Here is an 18,403-nt window from a genome sequence, read left to right on the forward strand (position 1 = left end):
CTACAGTCCTACAGTGCCTTCTATTTATCCGTCTCTGACAGAAATGATTAAAACTAAACCAGTCCCCTCCGACAGCACGGAGGGCACTACTTCAGCTTCTAATGTGGCTACTGTGTGGGTTGCTAAACCACGAGGGATAGAGATAATTCCGCCCTCACCCTCTGTTCTTAAAGATCTTATATCTCTTCTGCCCGAAGTGGACAAACCACTGCAATTTGTAGACATGCTGTTGCGCAGTTCGCGTCACTGCCAACTAATTGGGGCAGATTATCGATTTATCCTCCAAACCAAAATGGGTTCGTCCTATGACGATGAAGAAATAACAACAAAAATACCTGCTCTTGATCGCAAGCTTGATATAGTACAAACAGAAACTGTTAAGGAAGAAACAGATGATAAAAAGACACGTACTCGTATAAAAACACGCCTCGCGTGGAAAGATGATCAGGAGGAGCTCCTGACAAATCTAAAACAGCAGCTTACTAAATACTTAGTACCATACTTACTGGTCTGAATGTGACGCCACGACTGATCCTAATGGTATAATGCTAGATGGTAAAGGCCGTTTATGCCTCCCATCCTCATGTGCTCCTTTTCTCGTCCGCGAGTTTCACGGTGTTACACACCGCGGCCGAAGAGGGGTAATAGACACAATGAGTTAATAGACAATGAGTTAATAGACACAATGAGTTCCTTTTTATGCATTAATAATTTACAGCACAATAACACCTTAGATAGATGTCTGATATGTGCGCAAAATAATATCACTAAACCTCAAGCTAAACATCAACAATTGCCCCTTCCTGAAACACCTTTTCAGGAATGGCAGGTAGATTTCACACATCTGCCAAAGAGGGGTCTCAATAAATATTTACTGGTTTTTGTGGACAAATTTTCAAAATGGGTTGAAGCCTTCCCATGCAGTAAGGAAGATGCTAATACAGTTGTCAGATGTTTGACAAGAGAAATCATTCCAAGATATGGTATACCATGTGCCATAGACTCAGATAAGGAAACCTCATTTACTGCGAAAGTAATACAAAATCTAGCTAAAGAACTCCAAATTAATTGGCAGCTACATATTCCCTACCATCCACAATCATCTGGTATAATAGAACGAACTAATAGGACTATCAAGGACAAATTAAGAAAGGCTATGTAACATGCAGGGCACTCAAATTGGCTCGCCTTGCTACCTGTCGTTTTAGCAGACATGTGGATGTCTCCTCACAAAAGTCTTCACGGTCTCTCTCCTTATGAGACTGTGATGGGACGACCCTTTCCCTCACCATGGAGGCAAAGGGGTACCACACTGGGTGACGGTTCTTTGGATATCCATATGAGTGAATGTGCACAACAGCTACTAACAACATTGCATGCATACTGGACTAACATACATTCTGGTTCAGCCCCGATGCCGGTAGACCCAACACACCCCTTTAAGGTTGGTGACAGAGTAATGATTAGACAGTTCAATAAAATGAGCACAGAACTGGGGGACCCCAAATTTGGCCCCCCGACGGATGTCGTGGCTGTAACCAGAACCGCCGTTTTAACCTCCTCTTCTCCACAGTGGATCCATGCAACCAGGATAAAACGAGCACCTATTGAATAATAAAAATGTATAAGTTTTGTACTATGATAATCTGTCTGCAGACTCTCTTTGTTTTACAGATACTTTGGGGGCCCCCACATCAGCTAGCACCTCCACGCAGCATAACTACTAGAAGGATAAGCATGAAGTGGCTATGGACATTGGGACTGTTTCTCTTTCTTGTTGCTCAAGCTAATGCAGCCAGGCTGAAACGCTGGACACATGATCATGAATTTGGATGGGCAGAGGATGGGGCTGACAATCCTATTGGAACTAATATGTGGTATCAATAAGTGAAGGTTTTAGCTAGATCATATAATGTATCTGGTTGTTATGTATGTTCTGTTATGCCTCATTCAGCCAAGCAAACCCCTCTTTATGCCAAACCCATGAATAAAACAGCTGCTAAATGTTTTGCCAGTTTTGCAGGATCAGGGTACCAGAATCCATATATAATTGTCGATGACTACGATCCATACCGGATTGGCATTAGAAATGGTACATGTGATGCTCTATTTTGGGTAAAATTTGGCCATGCTAAACCCTCACCTATTAGCCACAAGGTTTTTATTAACCACTCTATTACACACCCTGTGTGTTATAACCAGACCATGGGCTCTCATTTCATGGGAAGCACTGTTAACTGTCAACAAATTGCCTCCTCGGGAGAGGGGGCCCCAGTCGACATCTCAGGACCCTCAAATGGCACTTATGTGGTCCAGGGTGGGTGGTGATTGTGTGGAAAAAACGCCTACATGTCATTACCGGCCAACTGGACGGGGCAGTGTGCCCCTGTGCATGTGACTGATCACACTTTTATTGTGACAGCCCAGGTCCTGTCAGCGCAGCAAAGAGTTAAACGCAGTGTCCCTGAAATGAAGCCCCATGACTCTGTATGGGGTACTGACGTGCCCGAGGATTTCAAATTATGGACCACTGGTAGTAAAATGGTATTGGCTCTATTTCCGCAAATAGGTGTGGGAAAAGCTTTATTGAGAATTGAAACCCTAGACTATCGCATGGGCCTATTCCTAAATGCCTCCAAAATAATTAATGAAGCCCAGAATAAGGAACTTGGAAACTTACGTACCATGGTTTTGCAAAATAGAATGGCTCTAGATCTCTTAACAGCATCCCAGGGGGGGGTATGTAAATGAGTACTGCTATGTCCACTCTCCAAGGGTTAAAGACTACTATGACTTCTGATTATGTTCCCGACACAACTTGGGGTTGGATGATGGGTCTGTTCGGCTGGGTGACTCCTTTCCTTACTATGATAATTCCTGTATGTATTATTTTCCTTCTTATTTGTTGCTGTGGCCCCTTTCTTTTACAATGTTTGATGAATCGTGTTTATGCTACCATGGATAGTATGATGGGCCAAAATTATAAACTAATGCGTTAGGCCTTCGGCCTAAAAGAGGGGACTGAGAGAACATTTTGTCCTCTTTTTAGTGTGTTTGCAGCTACGTGCAGAAGTGCTTGTGGTTTTGTGTGTATATGTATTTGTGTGTCAGAAATATGAGGCCATGGTCTGGTTTCAGTTTTGCAGGTGTTAGAAGTCTGAGGCCATGGTCTGGTTTCATTTCGCAGCTTCACCCACGCTGGAAAATTCCACTATGCTCAGATATGAAATATGCTGATTCATGTTAAGACAAAATGCTGTATGACTAGCCCATATTTGGAGTGCCTTTCTGCTATCAGCCCCTGTGTATAAATATCCCTGTCCATCCTGTGTTGTCAGGCTTGCCGAATAAACCATTCTAACTACAGTTTGGTCTCTTCTCATGTCTCCGGGTCGACCTGCTGAACTTTGCTGAATCTGGTGCCTAATATAGGGGAAATCTTACACAGACACACTGTGAAAATTTCCTTGCTCTGTTAAACATCGTTTAGGAAATATTTAAAAAAAGAAGAGAAAAATTCCAAGGGGTCTAATAATTTATACTTCAACTGTATATATATATATATATATATATATATATATATATATATATATATATGAAAGTATATACAGTTGAAGTCAGCCCACCTTTTTAAAACTTTTTTACAAATATTTCCCAAATGATGTGTAACAGAGCAGGGAATTTTTTCATAGTATGTCTGATGATATTTTTTTCTTCTGGAGAAAGTCTTATTTGTTTTATTTCAGCTAGAATAAAAGCAGTTTTAATTTTTTATGAACCATTTTAAGGTCAATATTATTATCCCTCCAATAACTTGCCTAGTTACCCTAATTAACTTAGTGAAGCTTTAAATGTCACTTTAAGCTGTATAGAAGTGTCTTGAAAAATATCTAGTCAAATAATTTTTACTGTCATCATGGCAAAGAGAAAATAAATCAGTTATTAGAGATGAGTTATTAACACTGTTATGATTAGAAATGTGTTTAAAAAAATCTGCTTTCCATTAAACAGAAATTTAGTACAAGAAATAAACAAGGGGGCTAATAATTCTGACTTCAACTGTATATAATTAAAAATATATATTTTATATATAATTTTATAAATATTTTATAAAAAATTATTTTATATATTTTTATATATAATTTATAATTTTTATTTTGAAAAATATAATTTAGACAGTAGTACTCAAGGGTCCAGGGGTCTGTTCTTCGGACCTCGCTTAAATAATCTAAGAATATATTACAGATCCTGGATCTTTTAATCTTGATAACTCATCTTAGGCTAATTTGGTTCTTCAAAAAAGTTTGCGAATCAGATTAAACTGATCTGAGAGGTGTTGTGACTGTGTGTTGTGACAGATCTATCGATCCTCAAAATCATTATCAGCAATACAACGATTGGCTGACGGCACAGCAGCTTGATGACATCTGATTAATGCACAGTTATCAAAATTACATGAAATCCGTAGTAAACGGTTCGTTAAATCTGATATGCAATAACAGAGTTGTGAGTTACGTGTTGGAGCAGAGCAGTTCTCTTCCTCTGTCATATGGTCATCCTTCAATAAAAGCTGAATATAAAAAATATATATTAGTTAGACAGCAGTACTCAAGGGTCGCGGTCCCCTACTATGTCAGACCTTACTGTGTGTGTATTGAGGACTAAGTGTGTTTCACAGCTTCTCTAACATGCCTCTGGTCCCCACAATGTCAGTGCATATGTTCACCAATTAGGACACACACTCTGTTTCATTTCTATATTTTGATTAAGTTAAATAGTTACAATTAAATACACCACTACTACAACAACAACTACTATTACTACTACAACTAATAATATTAATAATAATAATAATAATAATAATAATTGTTATTATTATTATTATAAACACACCTCATCAGAGTTGTGGGTCTCCTACTGGAGCAGAGCAGTTCTCTTCCTCTGTCATATGGTCATCCTTCCATCCTTCAATAAAAGCTGAATAAAAAAAAAAATATATATATATATATATATATTAGTTAAACAGCAGTACTCAAGGGTTCCGGTCCCCACTATGTCAGACCTTACTGTGTGTATTCAGGACTAAGTGTGTTTCACAGCTTCTCTAACATGCCTCTGGTCCCCACAATGTTACACTAGTGCATATGTTCATACATTAGGACACACACTCTGTTTCATTTATATATTTTGATTAAGTTAAATAATTACAATTAAATGCACTACTACTACTACAACAACAACTACTACAACTACTACTACTAATAAAAATAATAACAACAACATTAAACGCACCTCATCAGAGAGTTGTGGGTCATGTACTGGAGCAGAGCAGTTCTCTTCCTCTGTCATATGGTCATCCTTCAATATAAGCTGAAAATAAAAATAATATATATTAGTTAGACAGCAGTACTCAAGGGTCCCGGTCCCCACTATGTCAGACCGTACTGTGTGTGTATTCAGGACTAAGTGTGTTTTACAGCTTCTCTAACATGCCTCTGGTCCCCACAATGTCAGTGCATATGTTCACCAATTAGGACACACTCTCTGTTTCATTTCTATATTTTGATTAAGTTAAATAATTACAATTAAATGCACTACTACTACAACAACAACTACTACTACTACTACAACAACTAGTAATAATAATAATAATAACAACAACAACAACAACAACAACAACAACAACAACAACAACAACAACAACAACAACAACAACAACAACAACAACAACAACAACAACAACAACAACAACAACAACAACAACAATATTAATAAACACACCTCATCAGAGTTGTGGGTCTCGTACTGGAGCAGAGCTGTTCTCTCCTTCTGTCATACGGTCATACTTCAGCAAACCTGAATATAAAAATATATATATATTAGTTAGACAGCAGTACTCAAGGGTTCCGGTCCCCACTATGTCAGACCGTACTGTGTGTGTTTCACAGCTTCTCTAACATGCCCCTGGTCCCCACAATGTTACACAATTGCATATGTTCATAAATTAGGACACACACTAAGTTAAATAATTACAATTAAATGCACTACTACAGCAACAACATCTACTACTACTACTACTACTACTAATAATAATAATAATAATAATACTAATAAACATACCTCATCAGAGAGTTGTCGGAGCAGTTTTCTTCTGCAGTCATATGGGCATCCTTCAATGAAAGCTATTTAAAAACAGCTTTGTTATATAAGTCATGTCATGACTATAAAGCTTTCATGACAGTCTTATGAACCCCCCTTTAAAGTAAAGCATTACCCAATTAATTAAACTTTTTTACCCATTAAGACAAGAAGAAGATATTAAGAGATTGATTTTATTATCTCTTATGGATGATGCAAACTCTTTATTTTTGAACAGATTTACCCTTAATCTATATTAACATTAAAAAACTCTTAGCTTTGCTGAATGTATTAAGGATTAATGTATTAAGTAATCAAAATGTCAAACCTTTCTCCAAGGCCAATCACATGCGCCATAGTCAAACGTTATTTCCTCTCCAAAGAAAATATCCCTGATTGCAAAAAGGCACAAATGAGGTTTTCTCTGAACAACGATCTTATTGACAGTGCAGTTAGGGTGCAGATCGTCCTCATGATCGGCATCAATGCTGCAAAACTAAGAGAAAAGAGCAAGCAACATTTTAATTATGCCCTCTCATAGCAATAAAAAGCTAAACTATGGCATGAATACAAACAGAATGAATATAATATATACATGTACATTTGAATGGGGAAAACACTTAACCACCTGTTCTTGTTTTACCATATAAAGTCAAACATAAAGACAGTATTTTTATTAATATCTCATCTATGCTTTGCTTCCACAAGCTCTATCATTTGTACTCAACCACAAAACTTCCTTTAATAAATGTGGACAACGCAAACTCTGACCTAAAAGATTTAATGAAATGTGTAGGGTTCAAAAACTACAAAAACCTCACATTAGCATCCTCTCTGTGTGTGAATTATAAATACAGTAAACCTTTTGAAGTGGATCAGAACCTTTCAACAATGTTGTTCTAATACTATTGAACACCTGTTCTTCTTTCTTAGGACAGTTTTAAAGAACTTTTTTTCCACTTCAATTGTTTACAGGTCACACTTTACAATTAGGTTTTATTAGTTAATGTACTTACTAACATGACCTAGTAATGAACAATGCATGTACAGCATTTATTAATCAGTTTAACATTTACTAATTACTAATGCATTATTCAAATCTAAATTCATGCTTGTACCAGTAATAATGCATTGCAATAATTAATGCATTGTGCGTGTTCAACTAGTAATGAACAACTTTATTTTCATTTACTAAAGTTAACAAACATGAACAAATACTGTAATAAAGTATTATTTATTGTTCATGTTAGTAAATGCATTAACCAGCATTAACTAATTTAACCTTATTGTAAAAGGCTACCAGTTGACAGCAAATAAATAAATAAAACACACACAGTGAACATTTATGTACTTTTATATATGTTTTACACTAAGTTGGAGTTTATTATAATTATTTATCTAAAATAAAACGTTTCTACACGTCATAGAACAATAAATTAAGTACATTTCTAGGACCAGATAGCCCCACATTTTAATTATAACCTCTATATTACTACATTAACGTATAAATAGTATATAATAGTGTTATTTCAGGATTAACGTTAAATGTTTAAAGCAATTAACCATTTAAAAAGTACGATACAAGAACTATGAAAACATACCTTAGTAACCTTCTATATATTCGGTTTCCAGTGAATGGGTCTTGTCAGTGGAGCTGGTGATGTGTTTCTCCGCATCTTTTAATGGTTTTATCCTCCGTCGATCCATTTAGCCGCCCGGTGATTGGTGACTGTCTGACCGCGGCTCATGCACTCCACCCCGGCCTCTGACTCACGTAGCACCGGGCAGTTAGCACATTAGCGCGAGTAACTTTTACTCGTGTAAACAAGTTAAATTACATACCGAACTGTAGTTTGTGTCTTATCAGTGTTATATTAATACGTAATTTGAAACAACATCGATTAAAACACCCAGGAAATTCGTTAAAACATTTAATTAACTATACCTGATAACTGTCAAAATATGCAACATAAGTATTTGTCATATAACCTATTTTAATACATTATGATGGCGAAAAACATTCTAACTTACCCAAAAATTCGAATAATTTGATGATAGATCTTAATTAAGTTGATTAAAGTCGGATTCATTTATGAGATTGCGCATGTGCAGTAGGCAGAGTGTGTGAATTGCGTCAAGTGTGTGTCAGGGTGCAGTACCGCCATCCGACTACAGGACCGCTATAGAGCAGTGCGCCGACACACACTTACACACTCAATTCAGGTAAATGGTCAAGGTGGGGATCAGTGAAAAAAACTGCACTAGGCATATCAGCAACGCCCCCTGAGTCTTTTAAAGGCAAAACATGTCCCCACTATGTTTTTGGTCCCCACTTTGTGAGTGTGCTATCATGCTGAGGTCCCCACCATGTGATAAAAACAAACACACACACACACACACACACACACACACACACATATACATATATATATATATATATATATATATATATATATATATATATATATATATATATATATATATATATATATATATATATATATATATCTATGGGCCACTGTAAAGTAATATGGTTCTGTCATAACGTTTTGAATGAAAATCTGCATTTGGATAAGACACCTTTAGTATAGTTTTGATTTTAAGGCATAATAAAGATCAAATGCAAGTACGAGTGGATTTACATTGAAAATTTCAAACGCATCAAGAAAACCATGTGCTAAGGAAATTTCAAACCATTTGGAACGCACAGAGACGAGCTTTTGTGCAAAAATGAACTTAAAGGTGCCTTTAAAAAAGTGTCAAAGTACTTTTGAAAACAAAAAAGCAAACCCCCAATAGGTGGCAGCAAGAGGCCGCTTTATTTGAGTAAAGCATTGAACGATTCATTCAGCCAAAGAAGCCAATAGGATGAACGGACAGTTGAATCAATCCCTGAATCATCGACTCACCCGAGTCTTCTTGGCGAAGGCCTGAATCGTTCGTGCAGGGAAACGTCGCTGTGTATTATTCAGAGATGGCCAACTGTTCTGCTGTTTATTTTATTATACTTATCGCAATGATTTTACTACTACTATCAATAAAATTAATATTAATAATGATAATATTGCCGGAAGTTGTACAGCGCATGCGTCACGTGTTCATCATCAGCATCCATGACAACCGTCCTGTGGGTGTTGTTTGAATCTCGCTGTGTCGATTGGCATCTGATCTCTGCGTCCTCCGTGACAATTTTTCCAGATTATCGATATTATTGATCGTTGGATACGTCGATTGATCGCCTGCTGTTCCCATCACTCAGGTTTGACCCTTTTTATTACGCTGTGCTTTGTGTTTGTGTTCAGTATGTCTTGTGTTCACTACAGGTTCCAGAGTCGACTCACCTACGACTCGCTCCAGTTTGAAGGCCTCAACATCAGCGCGGGGGAGCTGAAGCGGCAGATCATGAGGAGCAAGAGGCTGAAGTTCTGCCAGCTGAAGATCAGCAACGCCCAGACTGATGAAGGTGAGTTGAGGAAAAGACACTTCAACTGTTCTACGCTAACATTAGATGCGTTACATCAGACACTTCTGGAAGCTGTAAGGTGGTGCTGATGCTGACATGTAGGGATGTTTTGGCTGTTTTAAAAGGCTAATGGCTCTCAAAGTATACCGTGCTCCATAATTATGTGCTGATTCTGATTTTATTTTGCTGTCAGAATACACAGATGATGCTCTCATCCCTAAAAACACGTCGGTCATCATCAGACGGATCCCTGCGGCGGGACTGAAGTCCTCAAACAGAAGATTTGTTGGGTAAGTGCTGTGAAATGAGCACACGCGTCCTCTGTTAGATGTTATATGAAGACTCCTGGTCTGTCCCTGGTGTTTTAGTCACACAAGCTCCTTTGTTTTGCAGACATCAAGCTGGACGCTGGCGTGAACCTTCACCTAGAGCTGATCCTTCACTCCTCTCACTGGAGCAGTTGTTGAAGGTATTGAACAAATGAATAGCACAATAGCAAAACGCAATGTAAAGCACACAATATACGCACACGCACTCAGCTTCTTAGGGAGATTTGAGATTGTTTGAAGGGTTGAGGGTGAAAAAGATTCAAATGTGCAAATGCCTGTGAAACAGACTGAGAATCTGGCTGAGGCAAAGGCGTCAGAGGAGGACAAGCTGAAAGCGGTGATGTACCAGTCCAGCCTGTGCTACTACTCCAGCAGGTGAGCGTTCAGACACTGACAGGTTTGCTTTGTGAGAGATGTCTGAGCTGATTCTCATGGTTCTGATGTTCACTAGTGAGGCCATGAGGCTGCTTGGGATCCCGGGACACCACATTAGGCACTGCCCCACTAATGTGGTAACTGGGTTTTCCAAGCTCACGGTTGCTGTGAACTTGAGCTCTTGTCCTCATCAGTCAGATTGTTTGCTCAGAGTTTGACTGTCACTCCTCAATTCACAGGGCAGCCGCTCCGCGCCGCACAAGCGCATCCGGAAGAGCACAGGGATTCCCCGCAGCTTCCTGTTGGAGGTGGACGACCCAGACCGAAAGGGAGTCATGATAGACGGCAGCGGCAGATACGTCATTCCCATCATAGACGCGTGAGTAAACTGTACTTGGCATAGCCGCATGTTCTAGTGTTTGTCCAAATCTCACATGATGTCTGCTTGTGTGTGTTTGCGCTCGATCTGTTCAGTGAGGCCTATGCTGCTGAGAAGAGAAAGAGGCCGTCCTTCTCCTGCCAGACCGAGCCTTTGCCCTCCTCGTCCTCAGCAGGTGCGGCATCTTCGGTCCGGGACGCCGGAGGGAAACGGTCCCGCTCCCCATCTTCACCAGAGACGCGCGGCGACCAGAAGAGACCACGTCGCTGAGAGACCTTCATCCAAGAGACCTGGAGCCGACGTGTAAATATTGTACATAGTTTATTAATAAAAGATAATAAAGATTATAGCCGCATGAACTGTGTGGACTGGTTAACCTTCACTCCAGCAGTGCAACACACACACACACACACACACACACGAATGAATTCATAAACACAATATCATGAAGTTTTGCTTTAATTTAGGAAAAGAGAAACTCTTCTGGGCTAAAATCTGATGGGTTTTTTTCAGCGTTCTTACTTCAGTCTTTAATGTCAGGTGATCCTTCAAATGTCAGTGTAAAGTGTTGAGTACACTATTAGTGCTCAGTCGTGTTTTTCTTTTTTTTTCTTTTTTATAACTTTTTATTTGTAGTAGCAATAAACACAGTACAATGATACCACTTAAGAGAAAACATTTCCCACTGCTTAACATTTTTCTTTTTCACAAACTCTAAAGTAACAGAACACAAAAAAATAAAAAATATATAAAAATAAATAAAGGTTTCATCAAATACAATATATGAAAATAACAGTAAAATGGTAACATAAATAATATCAATACTAAATTTCCATAGGTCAGAGAGGGTCAAATCTTTATTTATTCATTCAACTTTAGGTTATTATCAACTGTGAATTACTAATTTAAAAAGATGATTAAGAGGGGGAGTGCAATGGGTCGTAAATTGAAAAAATGTTTGTTATGTGGATGGGAATTAGATAGTAATAGTTTTATATTTCTATGAAGATTGGATGGAGCAATCTAACGTAATCAGTCCACTTGGACCAGATGTTTCTAAATGTATTAATTTGGAGTCGAAGGGAGAATGTAATTTTTTCCATCACATAGATATTATATACTATCTCTAGCCATTCTTGGGTTGTTGGGGATTCAGGAAGTAACCAGTGTCTTGTAATTGCTTTTTTGGCTGCGAGTATTAAAATATCAAGTAAGTATTTATCAGATTTACATATTTGGATATCAGAGCTTCCAAAATAAATAACTATAAATTGAAAGGGTAGTGTAATATTAAGTATGTTTTCTATTACTCCATGTACTTCTACCCAAAATTGTTTTATTACTGGACATTCCCAAAAAATGTGCCAGTGATTAGGTTCCTGAGACCCGCATAGTCTCCAGCACTTAGTGTTCTTTCCTGTGGTGTATGCTCTTTGTTTTGGCGTGATGAAAAATCTCATTAGACATTTCCATCCAAATTCTCTCCACATATGTGAATTAGTACATTTTGATGTAAATCTACATATGTCTAACCATTCTTCCACCGTAATAATGGCATTACTTTCCTTTTCCCATTTTTCTTTAACATATTCTGTTGAATGGGGTTTAATCGATCTAAATCCTTTATAAAGTTTTGAAATTATACCTTTACTCCCACTGCCTTTGTAGGCATCTATAAAAATTTTCAGTATTGAGTCATCCAGATCTGTTTTAATTTTAATATTATTTTCAAAGTGGTTACGTAATTGAAGGTATCTATAAAAATCAGATTTATCCAGGTTATATTCTTTCTTCAGACTTTCAAAATCTTTCAAAAGGCCTTTCTCTGTGAGTGAGTAGAATGTTAATATTCCTTTAGAAATCCAGGATTTAAATCTATAGTCCATTTGATTTGGTTTGAATTCAGTGTCATAAGCACACCATTGAATTATTTGTAGTTTATCATTCAGTTTGTATTCTTCTTTTATAATGTTCCAAATTTTTAATTGGGCTTTAATCCATAAATTTTGCGTTTTTTCGATGTATCCCCCCAGGTTTTTATGTGCCAATATCGCTTGTAATGGAGGATCATTCATTAGTGTAATTTCAATGTCTTTCCATTTTGCTTGATATGTTGGGTTACATAGGTTAACCAGATATTTAGTCTGGGCTGCATAAAAGTAATCCTTAAAGTAGGGTAAAGCCATTCCTCCTTGTTCCTTTGGAAGTTCTACTGTTTTTAATTTAATCCTTGGTTTTTTCCCCTGCCAAATGAATCTAGAAATGGTCTTGTTCAATTCTGACCAATGTGTTTGGGGTATTTCTGTTGGGAGAGCTTGGAATAAATAGAGGTATCCAGGAAGGACATTCACTCTTATTGCGTCAATTCTCTGGCTAAAGCTCAAGAAAGAAACGGCATTCCATCTGTGTATATCATTTTTAATATTTATTAGTAGAGGATCATAATTTACTTTTGCCAATGTTGAAATCTCTTTTGTTAAATGAATTCCTAAGTATTCTAGTGATTTCTGATCCCATTTCATATTCAATTTGTCTTTTATAGTTACTGGGGGTGTATATTTAAAAGATAGGGTCTGTGTTTTTTGTATATTTAATTTATAACCTGCATAGGAACCAAATTTCTCCAGTAAAGTCATTAGTTCAGGAAGTGAGGTTGTGGGTGTGCTTAAATAAATCAAAATATCATCTGCATACAATGCCAGCTTGTGAATATCTCCATTTATGTTTATACCTTTAATATTTTTAGTTTGTCTTATCCATTGTGCCAAAGGTTCTATATATAGAGCAAATAACAATGGTGAGATTGGGCATCCTTGTCTTGTCCCCCGTTGTAATGTTATGGTGTCTGTGAGGTATCCATTTATTTTTATCCGGGCTACTGGTTTATTGTAAATTGTACGAATGCCTTTTATAAAGTTTTCATGTATGCCAAATCTTTCAAGAGCTTTATATAAAAAAGACCAATTTACAGAGTCAAAAGCCTTCTCCGCGTCAAGACTGATTAAAAGAGCCTCCATTTTGTTCTGATATATATGATTTAGTATATGTAAGGATCTTCTAATATTATCATAAGTTTGTCTTTGCGAGATAAAACCTGTCTGATCTTTATGTATTAGCTGCGGAAGAATCTTTTCCAGTCTTTTGGCGAGAATGCCTGTGTATAATTTATAATCAACATTTAAGATCGAGATTGGCCTATATGAACCGCATTCTAATTTATCTTTCCCCTCCTTTGGTAAAACAGAGATTACTGCTTCATTCCATGATGGGGGCATCTTACCCTCTTTTATAGTGATATTGCACGCTTGGAGTAGGCTTGGAGTTAAGTTTGATCGAAAAGTTTTATACCATTCTGATGAAAACCCGTCGGGGCCAGGTGACTTATTTGATTTAAGATTAGAAATAGCGTTGACTAATTCAGTTTCAGTTATTTCAGCAGTTAATATTTTATTTTGTTCTTCTGTTACAACTGGTAGGTTGATAGAATCGAGAAATTGTTCTATTTGTTGGGCGTTCTTTAAATGTGGCTGAGTATACAAGAGCTCGTAATAGTTTTTAAAAGTCTTTTGTATTTCATGTTGTTTGTGTAGTGTATTTTTAGAATTCAAATCCCTTATTTTGTATATTGATCTCTCAATTTGTTGTTTTTGCATCCTTCTTGCTAACAATTTAGTGCCCTTTGGACCAGATTCATAGTATTTTTGTTTTGTAAAATTAATCTTTCTTTCAATTTCTTGTGCATATATTCAATTTATCTCGTTTCTGATTTTCTTTATTTTAGTCATTAAATCAGATTTTTTTTCCTTCTTATGTTGTAATTCCAGATCTTTTAGTTCTTCATTAAGGTTTGTTAATTTTAATCGTTTTTGTTTCTTTTCTTGAGCACATAGTGATATGATTCTACCTCTAATGACTGCTTTTAATGTATCCCATAATATGGCTGGGTTAACTTCTCCATTATCATTCTCTGTAAAAAATAACTTTATATCTTCCTTAATTTGAGTTTGAAATTGTTGATTATTCAGCATATTTGTATTTAATCTCCACAATGTTCTTCCTGGATTATCTCTAATATGTATAGTACAAGAGAGAGGGGCGTGATCAGATAGGTCAATCGTTCCAATATCACAGGTTTGTACTCTATGTCGATCTCGCTTGAGTACAAAAAAATAATCTATTCGTGAGTATACATCATGGGGGTTTGAGTAAAAAGTGTAGTCACGGCCTGTTGGATAAAGATCTCTCCAGAGATCTACTATACCTAGCTCATTCATTACAATTTTTATTTTTTTATGTAGGGGTGTGAGTTTAGAGTTTTTTGATGAATCTAGATTTGGATTAAGACGGATATTCCAATCTCCACCACATATAACAATTCCTTTGCCTTCTATCATTAAGTCAATTATTTTCCTATAGAAAGATAACTTGCTTCCTGGGGGAGCACATACATTACATACAGTTATATTAATATCTTCAACTTTCCCTGTTACTGAAATATATCTCCCTTCCTTGTCTGAAATTTCTGAGAGGTGTTCAAATGGTATTTTTTGCAAAATTAATATTGCTACTCCCCTTCTATGTCCTGATTTGTAAGAAGAATAATACACTTTGGAAAATCCCATTCTCTTTAATTTTTCATGTTCTATTGGTGTAAGGTGTGTCTCTTGTAACAACACTATCCCTGCATTTTCTTTTTTCATTTTTAACAGTATTTGACTCCTCTTAGCTGGATTCAACACTCCATTTACATTAAATGTAATAACATTAAGATTACCTTTATTCATATTTTTGTAGTTTACTAACCAATTTAATTCCCCTCTGCGTCTCTCTTATTGACCGTAGTGTATATTTTGACATTGCCTCTCTTAAATTATAGATACTAAACTGATACCAAATTAGAACAATTTTAAAGAACATTACACCACCGTAACTAACAAGAACAGTTGCTTCCGGTGTAGAGGCTCGATTCTAAAGAGCCTTATGGGGCTTACTGCGTTTTAAGCCTCCGTAAGGGAAATGTCCACTTTATTCAAGAAGTGGGGCCCTATTAATTGGTCGTAAATTAGTCCAGACAACACAAAAAAAAAAGTCTAACTCCAAAAGAAAATTATCCTCGGATGACAGTCAATAATCAAGTACCGACATTTTCAAACATTATTCGAACGCAATTAGGAATATAACGTTATTCATTCAGATGATTGTTTCAAAAACAGTCAGATAGGATAAAATATTGGTGTGAAAGACATATGAGATCTTAGCTGTTTTCCTGGATTAGATGTATAGAATTCCGTTTTTGTTCATTTTCTAAATTGCTTAAGCTTCTCCTTATACTGACTGCGGGAAGCTTTTTTGGGTTGTGCGTCACCGGCCACCTCTCCGTATCTCTGATCTTCTCCCCGGTCCCGTCGTTTCAGTACCGGTTGCCAGGTGGTTAGTTGTTTAGCTGTAATTTCCTCCTGTTCTATTGCCACGGAAGGTTTCACCACCGCGACTGTAAATCCACGCTTGACCAAGTCTTTCGTTGCCTCCGTCGCACTCTGGTACAGTTGGGTGCCATCCTCATAGAAAACACGCATCCTTGCCGGGTATGGGGTCTGGAATTTTATTTGCTTCTCCTTCAATACTTTCTTGACTTCGACATACTCTCCTCGCTTTTTAAGCACCTCTAAAGGGAAGTCGTGGTCTACGAAGAAACGAGTGTCATTAAAATACACCTTTTTTCTCTGCCAGGCCTTTCGAAGCACTTCTTCTTTCGTCCGGTAGCTCGAAAATTTCACTACTTTTGAGCGTGGCTTTGCCTCCGGGTTACTGGGTTTCGGTTGTAACGCTCGATGTGCTCGTTCAATTCCAAGTTCACGGTCCCGGGGTAAGTCCAATGCGTTTTTCAGCAAATTATTTAGAAGCTCGATCATGTCTGTGCCTTCCTTGTCTTCAGGTATACCGTAAATCCTTAGATTATCTCTGCGTGCCCGTCCTTCCTGATCGAGCACTCTGGCTTCCAGATTAGCTTGGCGCTGTATGAGGCGTTTGATTAGCGTCGATGCTAATTGTAGCGTGGTCTCGGTCTCTTCAATTCTTTCCTCAGCCTCTTCCAGTCTATCGTTCGTTCTTTTTAAATCCTGTTTGAATTCGTCAAACTGCTCCATGTTATCCTTTCTGAATTCTCGAAGTTCGTTGAGAATACACCGCAGACTGACCTCGGGGCCCTCTTCGCCATGAGGTGATGGTGTCCGGGAACGGCTTCTGTTTAACGTTACTTGACTTGTTTCAGGGTTGTTTTCTGATACATTCGATGTTATTTTGCTCCTTGTGGTGACCCCTTTCTCCATCATTACTTTAATACTCCCAAAGTTTCACAAAATCAGGTTTTAGGGGGTTATTTTGTTAACCGTCGGCGAGCTCGAAGATTAAGCAGTCATCCTGTCGGTGGCGCAACCGGAAGTCCTCTCTCAGTCGTGTTTTTCATAGTTACCAGTGCCGATGGAGTTTTTTAAAGCGTCATATTCTGCTGGAAACGTTTCATTTGAATGGTAATGTCCCATAAGCGGAGGTCTTGTGAGTAACTTCACAAGTCGGTCAAAGTCTACACCGGTGACAAGCTCATCTACTCCCAGAACCTGCTACTCTCTACCTACACGTTGTCAGCTGATGTTTCAAAACCTCAACACTCGCATACAGAACAGCCTCAGCGTCTGCACCTCTTATCGGCACTAGCTGCAAGTCTACACCCCCTCTGTCCAGAAGTGAGCACAGCCTCTTGGTACCATCCCAGCAAGCATTTTTTTGGGGTGTTTAAAGGTGCCAACTGACCATCAAAAGTAAAAATGACTCATTTTATCTCATCCCAACAGGGAAACCACCAACAATAAAGAATGAGTTACTATCTGGTGTCATGGCTTTGCAATTAAAACAAGTTTAGTTATAATGGAGGTCATTGGGGGCAAAAACAGCCACTTGAACAATATGAACAATACATAAGGGTTAAAAGTCTAATAGACGGCTTGGTTAAAACCAGGCTAAATCTAGGCTGTCAGTGAGTGTGCACCCCTAACCCCGCCTCTCACAGTGACCTCACTAGCTCCGCTGAGTGCTTTGTGTCTCAGATTGCATGCAAGTCTGCAGCCAGATACTGCTGGAAGCTAGTCATCAAATACACAGGAACGAATGACTACACGTGTCAATCTGTCTATTAAACTATCTAATCTGTCTAGTCAGTCTTTTATTATCTTTTATATGCAAAAATATTCATTCATAAAAACATATGTATATATGAACACTGGGTCAAATAGGGTCCGTGCATTTTAAATCTAATAACAAAAATAACCCAATGTTGGTTTTGTCCATATTTACATGAACGTGTGTAAACGCACGCTTTGATCAAACCTTTTATTCCCCTTGATGATATTGTGCTTTTTTTTTCCCCTCAATGCCCTCCAAAGTTTCAATGTTTGGCCGTGTCTGCCATATCTGTTTTGTTTAAAAAAAAAAAAGGAAAAAAAAGGAATGCATCGGTTCCTGCATGTAGAATTCAGAAATCTCATGGCATTGAAAGAAAACTGGCAGCAGTTGAGTGCCGAGGTCAAAGGTCAGATGAGCAGGCATCACACCTGATAAACACCTGGGGCAACTGTACAGTAAAAAAAAAAAAAAACAACAAGATTAAGAAATATTGCTTTAATTTGAGAGAGACAAAAAAAACTCTTCCGTGTTAAAATTTGA

General features: G+C 37.7%; 2 protein-coding genes across 20 annotated transcripts in view; one reads left to right on the forward strand and one right to left on the reverse strand.

Annotated features, from left to right (window-relative positions):
• LOC147842743 (uncharacterized) overlaps positions 1-18,403 on the reverse strand; it is a 227,523-nt gene that overhangs the window by 155,671 nt on the left and 53,449 nt on the right. For 3 of the 17 annotated variants that reach the window (XM_087265083.1, XM_087265089.1, XM_087265074.1), the window contains exons 1-8: positions 8,170-8,282; positions 7,740-7,903; positions 6,467-6,634; positions 6,121-6,182; positions 5,782-5,856; positions 5,293-5,370; positions 4,894-4,977; positions 4,516-4,570 (exon numbers count right to left, since the gene is read on the reverse strand). The exons of 3 other annotated variants lie outside the window; for them this stretch is intronic. The gene's annotated coding sequence lies outside the window, so the exon portion shown is untranslated. Of the gene's footprint in view, positions 1-4,515; positions 4,571-4,893; positions 4,978-5,292; positions 5,371-5,781; positions 5,857-6,120; positions 6,183-6,466; positions 6,635-7,739; positions 7,908-8,169; positions 8,283-9,047; positions 9,272-18,403 lie in introns of those variants that run through there. 11 more of the 17 variants (XM_087265079.1, XM_087265092.1, XM_087265084.1 and 8 more) reach the window with 8 other exon arrangements.
• LOC141375712 (E3 ubiquitin-protein ligase RBBP6-like) lies at positions 9,268-18,014 on the forward strand. Of its 3 annotated transcripts, none has more exons than XR_015498113.1 (7): positions 9,268-9,601; positions 9,795-9,891; positions 9,995-10,070; positions 10,217-10,305; positions 10,545-10,684; positions 10,780-11,277; positions 17,138-18,014. XR_015498113.1 is itself a non-coding variant. In XM_087264973.1 (7 exons), exons 1-7 carry the CDS (start codon positions 9,442-9,444, stop codon positions 10,952-10,954), a joined length of 798 nt encoding a protein of 265 aa, XP_087121099.1. In that variant the 5' UTR covers positions 9,268-9,441; the 3' UTR covers positions 10,955-11,931. The 3 variants fall into 3 exon arrangements, 2 of the variants coding, with proteins under 2 accessions (XP_087121099.1, XP_087121100.1); XM_087264973.1 differs by lacking the exon at positions 17,138-18,014 and adding an exon at positions 10,382-10,442 and having other exon boundaries at positions 10,780-11,931; XM_087264974.1 differs by lacking the exon at positions 17,138-18,014 and having other exon boundaries at positions 10,780-11,415.

Source organism: Danio rerio, chromosome 8, assembly GCF_052040795.2.
Source record: "Danio rerio strain M-AB ecotype USA chromosome 8, GRCz13ab, whole genome shotgun sequence".
In the NCBI taxonomy this organism is placed as follows: Eukaryota; Metazoa; Chordata; class Actinopteri; order Cypriniformes; family Danionidae; genus Danio; species Danio rerio.